We start from the raw sequence: 14742 nt of genomic DNA, 5'->3' as shown, positions 1-14742 counted from the left end.
CACAACCTTGCGATTATGAGTCCAATGCTCTAACCACTGGACCACACGACCCGACCACACGACTCATCCATCCCCTCGACTAGCTAGAATTAAAGATTTTATGAACATTTTTAATACACTAGACTGCAAAACTCTGATGTTGATTTAACACCAGCCCGAATCTATATTATATGTCCACACCAGAGAAGTGTTAAACAACATCAGTTTCGTTTTGGTCTTACACCAGATGGGTGTTTATATAACACTAATCAGTGTCAAAACAGCATTGGTTTGATTCCAAAACCGGTGTTGTTTCAATACTTCTTTGTTGTGGACATATACATACATGTAGCTTCCGGGCTGGTGTTAAATCAACACTAGAGTTTTTGCAGTGTAAAGACAATAAAAATAAGCATCGGACCACATCCAGGATGATTTCATTTCATTTTAATTGGAAAGCGAAGTAAGAAGCGTTTTGATTTACATTCAAATTTAAGAGATGATTGTAATTATTGAAATTTCGCTTAGAAATATTTTTATCCAGCGATATATAGGCCTAAAATAATGCTGAATATTAATATTTTGGTAATTAATAAAATCATTTTGTTTGTATTATTATGATCACTATTATTGTTATTATCATTAATATTATTTATGTTATTATTCTTAGGTTTAATACAAACTGGAAAGCCTTCTGTTTTTGGTTTTTTTTTTCTTTGATATTGTATCAGTCCGCTGCATAGCAATCATTGTAAATAATATATAGGTGTTATGAAAGAGGTCGAGAATACCCTGCAGACAAACCATTTCATTGAACAGAGTTATTGATTATTTTCACTGAAAACTGTTAAAATAATGGTGCATCTGATTTATAAATCACTGAAATCTCAACCTTTACATCATGTTCACAAAGATGAGAAAAATAAAGGCAATTCCTTAAAAAAATAAACAAATCAGAGTACCGACCTGTTTCTAGACTTGTTATATTTATAAATGAACAATTTCTAGAACAAGTAACAAAACTCATGCTAATCTCAATCTATGCCTAAACTAAAATGGAGCAAATATAGCAGATGACCGAAGTAAACTACAGTTTATTTGGACACAGCCATTTTTTTTAGCAAAAACAACTTCGCTAGAGGGTATTCATTTGTCTCGCAATCTACTATGGTCAACAAGGAAATTCGTGATCACTCTCGCAAAAAGTGTTCACTGGCTTTCTAGGAAATTCGTGATCACTCTCGCAAAAAGTGTTCACTAGCTTACAAGTTCACGAGCTTTCGAGTGCCGCTGCAACTCTTTATCAAGTGACACGGATTGTCCGATATCGTACTCTATTTATACTAACCTCCAAGACCGTACGCACAAACGCGAGAACAATAGGTGGGCACTGATCCGTTGTGTGATTGGTCAGGAGGTATGCAAATAAGCCGGGGGTATATGCAAATACGCCGTTGGTCGGCAATATGCAAATAAGACCTAAATTGGCGGGCTCGCTAGTTTCCCGTGGGCGGGGGTTGACTGGCTGAGCGGTCCCTCGATGGTGGCCGGGAACGATCGGGTCGGCGTGCAGTGCCAGGTAAGGGGGTATTGTGCTGTCGGATGGTTCGCATCCAGAAATCGGGGACCCTCTCTCTTCTTCTTTGTGTATATGTGTGTGTGTTTTGAACGATTGTTTTGTTGCCGAGGTATTCTTTGTCTGTGTTTAGTTTCATGGTGACGACATATGGGTAAAATTATCCCCCCCCGGTATTGGGGCACTAACATTGACGAGTGGATACCATGCGGATACAAAAAAACACGTAAAAAAGGATGTCTTTTTCAAGATAGGGCACGTTACATACGTAACGTAATGTTAAAAACAATAAAATAACAAAATATGTATCTATTTCGCCAGGAAAAATACGTGTTTAGGGTCATATTTGCGAGGGTAGACCTAAATATAAAAGATGTACTCTTTGCCCGACTAGTCCGACCAACAGTACGTGTTTAGAGTCCCGATTTGCATGAGGGTTAGGAGGTGGGGCCGTACTAATCCCAATGATGTAGGTAAAACCAACGTCCGTGACATTAGTACTTAGTTCATTTCAGGGACTACTTGAAGAGTATCGTTTTGTTTTGAAGAGTATCGTTTTGTTTCCAATACTTGTTAAGGGTAGGGTTTTACACGCCAATACTTGTTAAGGGTAGGGTTTCACACGCCAATACTTGTTAAGGGTAGGGTTTCACACGCCAATACTTGTTAAGGGTAGGGTTTCACACGCCAATACTTGTTAAGGGTAGGGTTTCACACGCCAATACTTGTTAAGGGTAGGGTTTCACACTCCAATACTTGTTAAGGGTAGGGTTTCCCACTCCAATACTTGTTAAGGGGTGCATTTTCAGAATATGGAAATTACGTGTTTAGGGTGCTTTTCGAGACCCCATGGTCGCGCATGGTATATATCTACTCGTCAATGGAAGTGGCCCCCACGGGAAAAATAATCATGAATAGACAAAATGCGATAAATCTATTTTTATCAAAATGCAAATCTGTTTATCGGTTAAAAATAGCAATTAAAATGATGGCCAATTTATCTATTTCAAAGTTTGTCTGTTTCTTCTTGTCTTTCAATTGGAAATCATTGAGGGCGATCGCCATTCTGTAGAGCCGACCATGTTTAGTAATTTTAGCAATTTCCAGCGTTACAGGCAGCCACAAGACCTATGTAGACACACGTCATAACGAGACCAATAACCCACATAATCACTCCGGTAATGCAGCCAGTCCATGACCAGCGTCGAGCCTCAGATGACGAGATTGTTGCTCCGGTATAATCTCCTACTGCCGCACGACTCTTCACCTGTAAAAAAATGATAAATAACATCCACTTCTAGAAAATAAAATATTGAATATCCAACTTAAGAAAAATAGAATAAAATTTTCACACTCAAATGAAGTAAATTTTTTGTTTACTTAAAAAAATAGCATGAATATAATAATTCCATAGTTAATTTAACTATTAATTTATTTTGTTTTCAATGTTTTAGGCTGTAAATATAAAACGTTTAAAACAAAATAAAGTAACTAATAAATAGGCCTATTAATATTTTACCAAAACAAAACAAAGTATATCAAAATTATCATTATTATGATTTTTTTTGAATTGCACAAATATCTTTTTTTAAGTATGCTTTACAAACATACCTATGAGCATTAAATATTCATATTTGACAAATTAAGAAATAATCATTGAAGGTAAAACAAATTATCATAAATATTGGACATTCATACTTTACACAAATCGTGATGAATAGTAGCATATCAATCCAGTATACCACGTGAACATATTTTTAAAATATTCCCAGTTTAGGAATGATTTAAATACTCAAGAGCCAGATGGGCATAGTTAGAGTTCCGTTGTACAAAAATTACTTTTATCGTAATTTTGTCATCCAATGGTAATACGGCCATGCTATGACCCAGCAGACAATTCAGAATAAAGGGTTCAATAAAAGAAATATATTTATATATAATTTATAAATTCGTTTTCCCCCAAGCTTCAACTGCTGTTGCTGCTGCCCTCTACGTTTGTTGGTCAGACATAACAATCATTTAGCACGCGCGATATTTAATTTCTCTATTTGTATTAAAATGTTTATTCCTCAAAGATGTTTAATTTGGTAGGACCTACTAATATAATAGGTGGATGGGTGATTTATTTAAACCCCTCAAAAAAGGTTTTGCAACTCAGTTTTGGGGGATGATATCTTTTTGTTCGTGAAGTATAAAAGATGAAACTGGTGTCATTGAAAAGCTGAATTATTCTTCTTTACAATGACATACCATTTGCTGTGATTATGTAATCATGGAATATGCAATCACCCTGAACATTGAGAAAAGTCTGAAGTGAAATGTTGCAAAATGCATTGATTTCTAACAAGAGCCTCCATTTCTATAGAATTTCCACCATGTAGTTGACAGTGAATGCACTCGGTCCATCCTCGAAACAATTGGAAATTCGCTATTGGAAACGACACATTTTGCAACATTTTATTTCTTACATTGCTGCGTATTATCATGTCTGTGTATTTCATGATAACACTAGCATTACAAAATGACACATGATTGTAAAGAAGAATAATCATGCTTTCTAAAGATATCACTTTTACACATGATGATGGCACATTGAGAAATGTATAAAGCATTCAAACTTGCAGTTTGAGCTGCAGAATTCAAGCATGACATGGCAGCGAATTTTGCAACATTTCATTTTTTTACATTGCTGCATATTTATCATGTCTGTGTATTTCATGATAACACTAGCATTACAAATGACACATATCGTAAAGAGGAATAATTATACTTTCAAATGATACATTATGATGATGGCACACTAAGATATTTATTAGCACTCAAACTTGAGTTGCAGAACTTTTTTGAGGAGTTTATATTAATACTTCATATAATCGTCAACAATGGTTTGACGTCGTATGGATTGCCTTTGCCGACGACGTCCTACTTACGAAAGCGACTGGTGCGTATAATCTGGAGAGTTGAAGAGCGCCATCATATTCAACAACAACAACAATAATTACCTCGCTTGATTTGACGAGGCCAACGACACCAAATGGTAGGCAGCAGCAGATTGTAACGAAGAGCGCAAATCCAAAATAATCCTTCGGGATAGGCCCGGCGGCAACATGCACCATCGTCTGCTGACCAGAGACCTGTCATCAATTACAAATTATTATTGTTATTTTGTTTAATTCATTTCAATTCAAACGTGCCATATAAACATTCTTTATTCTTCTGATTGGCAGTTGGTTAGTGCGTTTAAGAAAAAAGAATAATCCAAATCTAAAGGGCTGATATTTGAAATATATTTTTTATGTAAAAGTACTATACTTGGGAATTAAAGAGAAACTCATCTGCTTTGCAGTAATACCTTATTTGCAGCATTATATCACGCATGATCGAATTAATTTATCTTAAAGACAACGGGTGCAGATTCATTTTTTTCAGAGTTTTTGAAAACTTGATGAAAGGGCAGAGGCTGATGTAAATACTTTCACTGATGCCTAAGCTGACAGCAAGCTCTTTATTCTGCCCCTTTTCTATCAGGGAGTGTAAATAGGCAAATACACGTGAAGATGATTAAAAAGGAGATTATATATATATATATATATATATACAGTGCGTCCCCCAAAAAATATACACTTTTGAAATGGCTGCCAAGTAAAAAAATGCAGCACTTTAGGGGAAAAGACTTATAGATATGGAAAGCCAGTAAAGTCAACTCTCAAATGAAACAAAGAAGTTGAAAAACTATTCATGCATGAGCGAGCACTGCCCACTTAAACAAAGGGTATGAAAATTAGTGTGGGCCGGAATTAGCCTTCCAATTTCTTTCAGGTTTGTTTGTTTGGTACTTGCAAAGTTGAGAGTTTTTGGTGAATTAAAGATCAGTTGTGATCAGTTTGTTGTTTGTGAAAATTTATTGCGTTATTAAATTGAAATTTAATGCATGAGTGATGATGAATTGCAATTTTTAGTGCAGAATTTTGTCTTTATCATGTGGATCTCAACAATGTGTTCATGACAGTCAAGAGAAGAGGGGGTAATATGACCTAGGTAGGTGAAGTACGTACCTGGTAAAGGTCAACAGAACTAGCAACCCCTCTCTCCATCTAACCCCCCCCCCCCCCCCGCTTCTCTTCTCCTGAGAGACTGAGCTCGGCTAGGCTGGGCAGAAATTAGCCTTATAGTTTTTTTTTAGTGGTTAGTCCTTTGGAACTTGCTACGCTAAATTAATGAGTGAGATAAGTTTTGGATTCCTAGGCAAATTTCATGAGTTACTAAATTGAAATTTAATGCATGAGGAAGAGGTTTTGTAATTTTAGTGTAGCATATTCATCTTGTGGACCTCAGAAGTGTGTTCGTGGGAGTCAGAGTAATGTGATGGTACCTGTTACAAGCAAGAGGGCGAGATATGCTAAGAGTTGGTTAAAAGGGCATTCCTCTTCTTTTTGTCCTTTTACAACTTAAAAGTACCTTCCCTTCTCCACCTCCATTTCCCAGCCCAACCTTTCCCTCTCTCTGTCTCACTCCCTGGATTATAGCCTATTCAAAACTTAACTGCCAAGTGACCGGTGGCTGTTGGTCATTTTTTTTTATTGAATGATTACCAAGAAATTTAATGATTATGATGATTAATGAAATAATTTATTTAAAAAAACCCTGAATGTTTGATTGATCACATTGCACATTGAATGAGTTGATTTACTGATAAATTGTTGATTAACTGATAGGAAAAATTTGATGCCCCAATTCAGAATTAATCATTAAATCAACATTCTGCTCTGGACTTTGCGTACATGACAATAGCCATCAGTCGCTCAACAGGAGCGAACGGCGAGAAAAAGGGAGGGGGCGGGGGCTGAATGTTCTCTTGACCCCGATTCCATCAACCTACTTCTCCCACCTAAGTCCTATCTCACCCCCTATTCTCCCGACTCCCATGAACACATTGCTGAGATCCACATGATAAAGTTGAAATGCTGCCAAAAAAGTGTAATTTGTGTTCACTCATGCATCAAAGTTCAATTTAATAATTTATAAAATTTGCTTAAGCAACCAAAACTGGTCACGGTTGATCATTAATTTATCACAACGCCCTTAACTTTGCAAGTTCGAAAGGATTCGCCTCTCAAAAACTGACTTAAATTGGAAGGCTAATTCCAGCCCACCCTAATTTTCATACCCTTTGTTTCAGCGGGCAGTGCTCGCTCAAGCATGAATAGTTTTCCAACTTTTTGGTGTCATTTGAAAGTTGACATTATTGGCTTTCCATATCTATAAGTCTTTTCCCCCAAAGTGCTACATTTTTTTATTTGGCAGCCATTTTAAAAGTGTATAGTTTTTTTGGGGACGCACTGTATATATATATATATAGGTGTTGTGGCTCAGTTGATAAGTCTCCGGACTGTGAACCACAAGGTCCGGGGTTCAAATCCCACCGCAGCGCTCACGTCCTTTGGCAAGGCGTTTATCTACATTTGCCACTCTCAACCCAGGTGTAGTAAATGGGTACTCGGTAGGAAAAAATTCATTGAATGCTCGTTGAGCCCGATCAGGGTAGTCGTGCTTAAGCCGGGGTAATAGTATATGCAGCGCTTAGAACATTTTGTATTAAGCGCTATATAAATGTTGCATATTATTATTATTATTATTATACATATATATGTATTCTTTTGGGGTGGGGGGGGTAGTTCTCCTACCTGAGGAATTTTTCCAAGAGTAATTAGTGTCGCAGGTTGCTGTCCCGTATTCTGCGGAGGGGACTGTTGAACAGGATATGCAGGAGCGCTGGGAGCCTCACCAATTGTCCCATAACTCGGAGGTACAGCCTGTTTCCCGCCCTCTACGTCCTCGTTGTTGAATCTCTCGTATTCTGAATAATAGGTCGAATTATTGGTGAACACTATGTAGGACTTTCTGCATATATAAGATGTATTCTTGTGCAAAATGCAACTTATTTTTACCACCGTGGGGAGCGTTTCATAAAATAACTTGTCGGAAGTTTTATCTGACGGGATTCTCCTGTTTCACCTGACAGTTAACAGTAACAAACAATAATTGTTCTGAGCCAATCAAAATCAAGGAAAGTTGTCAGACCAAAATATTGATGAAACGCTCTCTGGGTGAATATTTCATCCGGCTATCGGTTGGTTGTCGGTAGGTTAATATACCGTGTGCCACACGCAGGGCCTATTGTCACCAGTGAGTGACGTAGAAAAAACTTTATTATGCATCTTCTGATCTATTAGATCTTTTATAAATTGCGGTAATAAATAACTGATTCACTAATCAGTAAGTCAATCCAATTTCTTTAGCTCTTGGTAGAAATTTTTTGAATAAACCTAATTTTAGATAATAAAATACGAAAGAAAAGGTTGGGATATGACATCATCAGCGCACCTATTGAATATTCATAAAGACATGGCTAGAACTATTTCACCGGAATAATGCAAATCTTTAAAATTCAATAACTTTCTTATTTGTTATCCGATTTTGATAAAAATTTTCAGCATTTTGCTTTGTGAATTTTACTCTATTTATTGCGATATAAATATCTTCAGCCTGGACCATCCTTTTAATACCTGATTAAGAGGTACAGAGCATCCTGCTTCGCTAAGAGAGGAGCATGTCTTTTAGCTGCACTTACAAGTAGTAACTTTTTAGTATATTTTAAAATGACACTGTACATACTCCATACCAGACCTGCCACATATAGTATGACAATACACCAGTCGGTGGACTGTACTTTATCAGGGGCCCGTTGCAGAAAGAGTTGCAATCATCGCAACTCAAAAAAATCATGCGCAACTTGATTTTCAACCAATCAACAGCGCGCATTCGGGACTTGCGATTGATTTTTTTTAGCTTGCGTTTAAACGCAACTCATTCTGCAACGGGCCCCAGAAGAAGAAGAGAAACTTGGACGAAAAAAAGTTTCCTATACTAGCTTGGCGTCATTGGTATACCAGCAATTAAAAGACTGTCCCACCGGGTTCCTACGGGAGTTACCATAGCAGAAGACGACTCTGCTCCCTGAAAACTGTTTACTCTTTACGCCACCATGGCCACTGTACTAACTGGAGAGTTGTTTTGTTTCTACCATGTCAATGGAGAAATATAGTGAAAGAGGTGTCCAAATGGTCCAGTTATAGAAAACCAAATGTTTTTATTATGGAATACAAAACACGAAAGTATATGGCCTGTAATTGTCCGGGTAATTATTTAACAAAATGGGAATCGTTGGAATTTTGATATCGTCGCCTGACATTGCTCAGTGGTATGGTTAGGTGCTGGCATATGAAATTTTAAAAGTAAAGAAAATCATTACTTTTCGATGTCTTAATCATAAATATTTTTGTCTTAAAAATAGTGCCATGGTGGACTTTCTCAAGTTTAGGGAAGTAGCTAAATGAAAAATTGAAAACAATGATCCTCGTCGTTCTCATTCAGATTAATGATTAATTCCAGGTGCTTAAAGCTCAAACAAACCAACACCCACAGTCTATAATCAAGAGAGATTGAGAGAAAAACTTTCTTAAATCCAAGAACACAACATTCCGAGTTAAAACAAATAATCCAGATCACAACACTGACAACTCAACACATTATAGTGGATCACTTTTCATAACCATCTTCATGTTATGTTTGGTGTTAACCTAACACCAATACCGAGAGGTCAACACTGTCCCTCTTTAAACTTGACAGCTCTTCACGTTTCTCTTTAAACTCACTTCAGCAGATGTGTAGTGATTAACCTATTGGATAAGCCTGCGCCTTTGAATGTTTTTAACAGATAAATGGTGCAATATAAATACTGTGGATCATCATCATCAACACTGAACTTGAGACCACCCAGTATTAATGTATAATCTCTTACCGGACGACATGACGTAGTATTCCAACCTCAGCTTAACAACTTATAGACAGGAATCGATGTCTCCGATGAATATCATTTTATATCAAGTGTGTGGTAAAGTTCCGGATGTACCCAGTCACACTTTGAAAAGCGACTTCAAATCGATCAATGGTTGGTCATTAGATACAGTGCATTAACTTTAATCGATCTGAAGCAGTTAATGTAGGTTTACATACCATGAGCTTGCACCATCAGTGGCGATGTCAATTATTGCACGTTCAAAGTCTTTTGACATCATGTTCTCGATCCCATGTGATCGCTTTATTAAAAGTAGATTATCTAAAATCTTGGTAATTAAAACATCGGTCACATTCTGATCTACGGCGGCTGTACGGCGAGTCGAAAACAGCCGTTTTATTCATTTTTATTCAAACCAATTATGTAACTCGTATGTAGCTGGTACAAAAAAATGTTAAAACGGTTGTTTCGCCTTGCCATACGGCCGCCGTATAGGGCAAATGTGACCGAGGTATAAGCAAAATGTATTTCTTCGCATCGTCTCTTAAAACTTAAATATAGAAGGGCAGAGCCAGGGGTGATTGAATGTTCAAAACGTTTGAGAACAATACGGTTTATATATATATCGTTCTCTTCATCCATGTCTTTCACAAAATATTTAAATAAAAATGTTGCCATAAACAAAGCTGTTGTACATGTAAAATTTCTCACATTTATAAACATAATTCTCTGATACCGAGCGAATAATAAACTGAAATGCAAGTTTATCACTTATAAGATCACGTAGGCCTGCATGTCACAACTCGTTTTTATCAAACATTATGTGTCTTTTTTCCTAAATTATTAGACTTTAGACATTCTGTTGTCGCCTCAGAACATGTCACAAGACATCGTGCTTTGTATGTTTTAAGTTCCCTTTCTTTTCGTTTTTGTTTTTGCTTCAGTACCTATTCTCATTCATGCATGTGACTGTTGTTTATCGGTTCCTGACCGGGACTTGTATTTCACATTTTAATGTTCCTGTTATAGACATTTTAATGTCATCTAAAGGCCTGGTCACACCGCCCGAGCGTTGTTGGAGCGGTCGTGGAGCGGAGAAAAAAAATCATCACCGCTCGCTACCGTTACCATTTTCGATTTCCATTGTTTTTTTGTTTTTGTTTTCGATTTTTGTTTTCGAATTTTTCCCCAATTTTGGGAGCGAAATTTGACCCTCTCTCCCTACCGCTGTTACGGTCTTAAACTGTAAACTCTTGGTATAATGTAACTCGCTCCCTAGCTTATTGAAAATGTGTCCAGTGTGTGCGCGCACTGCCTCTGTGTAGTTTGGTACCATTTGTTTGTACACCAACGCACCAGATGCACGCATAGGATCCACTGCATGCACACGTACACGATCGCCTATGATTTGCTCGAAATGAAAAATATGCTGCAGTTTTTTACCAGATTATTATATGTCTTAAATCTCTTTTATTTTGTGATGGGAAAGATGTGTTTTTTTTTCTTCTAGAACGGACTACAACTCCCCACCCCAAAAGAAAAACGTAAGTAGTTGGAAAAAGAGTGTTAGGGCGTGAATATTTTATTGAAGCGATATTCTCGCATAAACTCCCCATTCACTGTGCGCTCAGTCAACACTTTTACGCGAACTTACCCGGCGAGTTACACTATAAGCACAATTCGCTTATAAGATCGTAACAACCTTTATTTACCATTTTTGCTGATCACAAGTGTTTCTTCGTCATGACTTAACATGATTCAATGAAAGGCAATACAGGATGTGGGTGAGGGAATAGCCCCCCCCCCCAAAAAAAAGCCATCAACATAAATGACAGAGCTCAGGAGATGAGGGATAACGAGAGCAAGAACGCCCCCCCCCCCTCCTTCAGTCTGTCACCCACATCACTCCCACGTACATTCTCTATCATATATCCGGCATCTTTTCTCTCTCATCCTACCCCCCCCCCCTCCTCCTTTATCTCCCCATTTCCTTCTGATCATTATCATTTTATCCACATTTCCCCGCCCCCTCTTGTTCAGTATGTTCTCCCAATTTTCTTTACCCCCCCCCCCTTCCTTCGTCACGCCTGTCTGTCTGTTCACCTCCCCCATCAATATTTCTCTCTCATGCTTTCTTTTCATTTCTCCTTTCTCTTCCTCCATCTGTTTTACTTGCTGTCAACCCATTCTGGTTTAATACTATCTATAATAACCCGAATTTTGATAGCGCTCATACATCTAAACGACGTGTCTAAGCGCTTTACAGATAAATTATTCCCCCGGGCATCGGATTCAATCAGTCATTCCCGTACACAATGTGTGCACATCCTCCATTCCCTAGGGAGTATTCCAGTCAGTCGCCGGTGAGGCGCACACAGTACTGGACAAGCTACAATGATTTTCACATCCTACCGGGTGCCCTATGGCACCTGTGTCGAGAATGGCAAAATGTGGATTAACGCATTGCCAAAGGACGCCAGACCGTGGTGGGATTCGAACACACGACCCTCTGTTTACAAGGCGAGAGACAGAACCACTACACCACGGCTCCTCCATTCTCTCTCTCTCTCCCTCTCTCTTTCTCTCCCTCCCTATCTCTTTCTCTTCCCCATAAAATAATCACCATACACAAAGATATTCAAGTGCAATCAATAATTTAATAGAAATTGGGTAGAAAAAATACACAGCTCTAAACAATGTTCTCTATATGTATTTCTACAGCGTTGTTTTTAAGAATGATCACAACTATATAATTGCATGGTGAATTTATGATAAATTATTTGCACAAATACACAGCTTAACCACTGCCTATAAGTTGCACGTTTGCTATACAAATATAAATGGAAAGCTGCTTGCATAAGAGATGGAAACTTTGACAATTCACAAATCTCTCATTCTTAAATATATTTTTGTTACAAACCTTCAATATTTCTCTGAATTTTTCTGATTTTTCTAAGACCAAAATTTCTTTCCAGTCAACGAACCATGCATCAGAAATATTCAGAATCATACATAAGAAATAGTCATCTAAGATCATATTCTATTTTCAATTCATTAAAAAGGAGAATATTGCGAGTTTAAGACAAAACTCAGATAATTTTAAATTCGTACATCTATCAAAATACTTGGGAATCATTCATATTTTTTCAAATAAAAAAAAACATGACTGGAATGTGTCTATGTATATACAACTACATTGGTTATTGACGCACTAATAAATCAAAGTTACACAAATTTAGAATTGATCACCTATTAAAAAGAAACAAATAATATTTAGCATAGCAAAGAAATTAGAAAAGTAACAAATGAGAACCTATCGGATTCACACACAGTCAAACTAAGTTAATCAAAATATTAAAACCGAACAAAAACAATGAACATAGAACCCCATGAGTATCAATAAAATCAGTATATCCTAATCAATGAAAGCCATTATATGAACACGGCTATCACTAACTAAATCTTTCTTTTATTCAACCCCCTATCCAACAAAATAATATTGATGTTTGAAATATAATAATAATAATAATAATAATAATAATAGGCATTTATATAGCGCCATCTATCTAGAAATTTTCTATTCCGAGGCGCATTGTTATTATTATTACCCCGGCTTTAGCTCGAGCTGCCTCTCAGCGCTCATGCATTCAAGGAATTGATCCTGCCGGGTACCCATTCACCTCACCTGGGTCGAGTGCAGCACAGTGTGGATAAATTTCTTGCTGAAGGAAATTACGCCGTGGCTGGGATTCGAATATCATATACAAGTAAGTCCTGTGTCTTCACAGCAAGGTGGGTGGATGTTTCATAAAGCACTTTAAGAACGACTGGTTATCCTTTCTTGTGGTAAATGATATTCACAAATGTTCAAAGGTAATTTATTGGCGTGTGAGAAAGGATAACCAGCCATTCTTAAATTCGCTCTTAAATTACAAACAGCTTTATGAAACAGGCCCCAGGTGGGCGTTTCCTAAAGCTAATCATTAGTTACAAGTTAGTTTATGCGCGACTGGTAACTACGTCTACGGAGCTACGTCAGCATCAATGAAATTTACTGTATAGTACAAGAAATGGTCACCAGTCAGTCATGCATAAAGTCACCTGTAGCTTCCAATTAGATTTATGAAATGACAACCAGGGGCCTGTAACATAATAGATTAGCAATTATCGTGGAACATTTTTCTACGATTGATTCCATTGACTACAGTTTACAATCAATCATATCAAGCGTATGATTAATCCCTAACCTTTGTGTTACAGGACCCAGGGCTCCATAACACAAAGGTCAGCGATTGATCGCTTAATGAACTGACCTATCAAGACGTTTGTTGCATTTTGCTCATTTGATTGACTATGAACCAATCGGAATTGTTCTTTCAAATTAATGAATGATCACAAATCTTTGTGTTACGGTGCCCAGGATTCCATAACAAAAAACTTAGCAGATAATTGTACCCAGTATATCCATGAACAATCGTACATGGTAATCAACGCTATCAATCGTAAAGAAATATTCTACCGTGATTGCCAAGCTTCGTGCTACGGGCTCCAGAATAAACTTTAATGATCATGAGAGTGAAAATAAATGAACTTTTTTTCATGAAACACAAGGTGTTTGTCACCAACTCACCCAGCCATGATTTTTCATAGATTAATATCAAGATGTCACATGTGTGTAAGGATAACTTCTTTTAAAGACATACATTGGAATGACTAATCTAATAACCAGCACAGTACTAACCCTAACCTACACAAACCCTTTACTTTAAATACCGTACACTAAACCGTATCTGGTGCAGCTCAATATAGCTGTATGCCATGCACAAATCTGTGAATACAATTGGTGACCCTTTCTAGGTCTAAAATTGGGATATTTCACAAAGCAATGCCATAGAGGGTAACTTCCCGGGGGGCCACTTCCATTCACGAGTGGATACCATGCGCGACCATGGGGTCTCGAAAAGCACCCTAAACACGTAATTTCCATGTTCTGAAAATGCACCCCTTAACAAGTATTGGCGTGTGAAACCCTACCCTTAACACGTATTAGAGACAAAACGATACTCTTGGCAAATATTCCCTGAAATAAACCCCTAAACAAGTACAGGAATGTTTTATTGTTACGGGTCCTTCGGTCGTCGGCTTTACCTTATTTGGTTTAGCCCGACCCCACCTTCTACACCTCGCACAAATCGGACTCTAAACACAAAGTGTTGGGGCAAAAAGGACATCCTTTATAAAACATTTTAATTTTGTTTTATCATCCCCACAAATTCGACCCTAAACACTTAATTTTCCTAACGAAATAGATACCCTTTTTTCATTATTT

The 14742-nt window shown here is 37.5% G+C and overlaps 1 protein-coding gene across 1 annotated transcript; it reads right to left on the bottom strand.

Annotated features, from left to right (window-relative positions):
- Positions 1–2575: 2575 nt before the first annotated feature.
- LOC121416439 (proline rich transmembrane protein 1B-like) lies at positions 2576–9606 on the bottom strand. Its single transcript, XM_041609935.1, has 4 exons — positions 9417–9606; positions 7240–7412; positions 4558–4689; positions 2576–2822 (listed from the first exon to the last, which is right to left on the bottom strand). Exons 1-4 carry the CDS (start codon positions 9424–9426, stop codon positions 2649–2651), a joined length of 489 nt encoding a protein of 162 aa, XP_041465869.1. The 5' UTR covers positions 9427–9606; the 3' UTR covers positions 2576–2648.
- Between the last annotated feature and the right edge of the window lie 5136 nt (positions 9607–14742).

This window comes from Lytechinus variegatus, chromosome 6 (genome assembly GCF_018143015.1).
Source record: "Lytechinus variegatus isolate NC3 chromosome 6, Lvar_3.0, whole genome shotgun sequence".
NCBI classification, from domain to species: domain Eukaryota; kingdom Metazoa; phylum Echinodermata; class Echinoidea; order Temnopleuroida; family Toxopneustidae; genus Lytechinus; species Lytechinus variegatus.
Note: the sequence above shows the minus strand (reverse complement) of the source record. Positions and strands in the feature narration are given on the sequence as shown.

Bases quoted from the DNA above. Each gene is read 5' to 3' on its own strand.
- LOC121416439 (XM_041609935.1), bottom strand. The intron at 4,690-7,239 runs GTAGGAGAACTA...AATTGATGACAG, and splicing joins CTCTTGGAAAAATTCCTCAG to GTCTCTGGTCAGCAGACGAT. The intron at 2,823-4,557 runs GTAATTATTGTT...ATTTTTTTACAG, and splicing joins GCCTCGTCAAATCAAGCGAG to GTGAAGAGTCGTGCGGCAGT.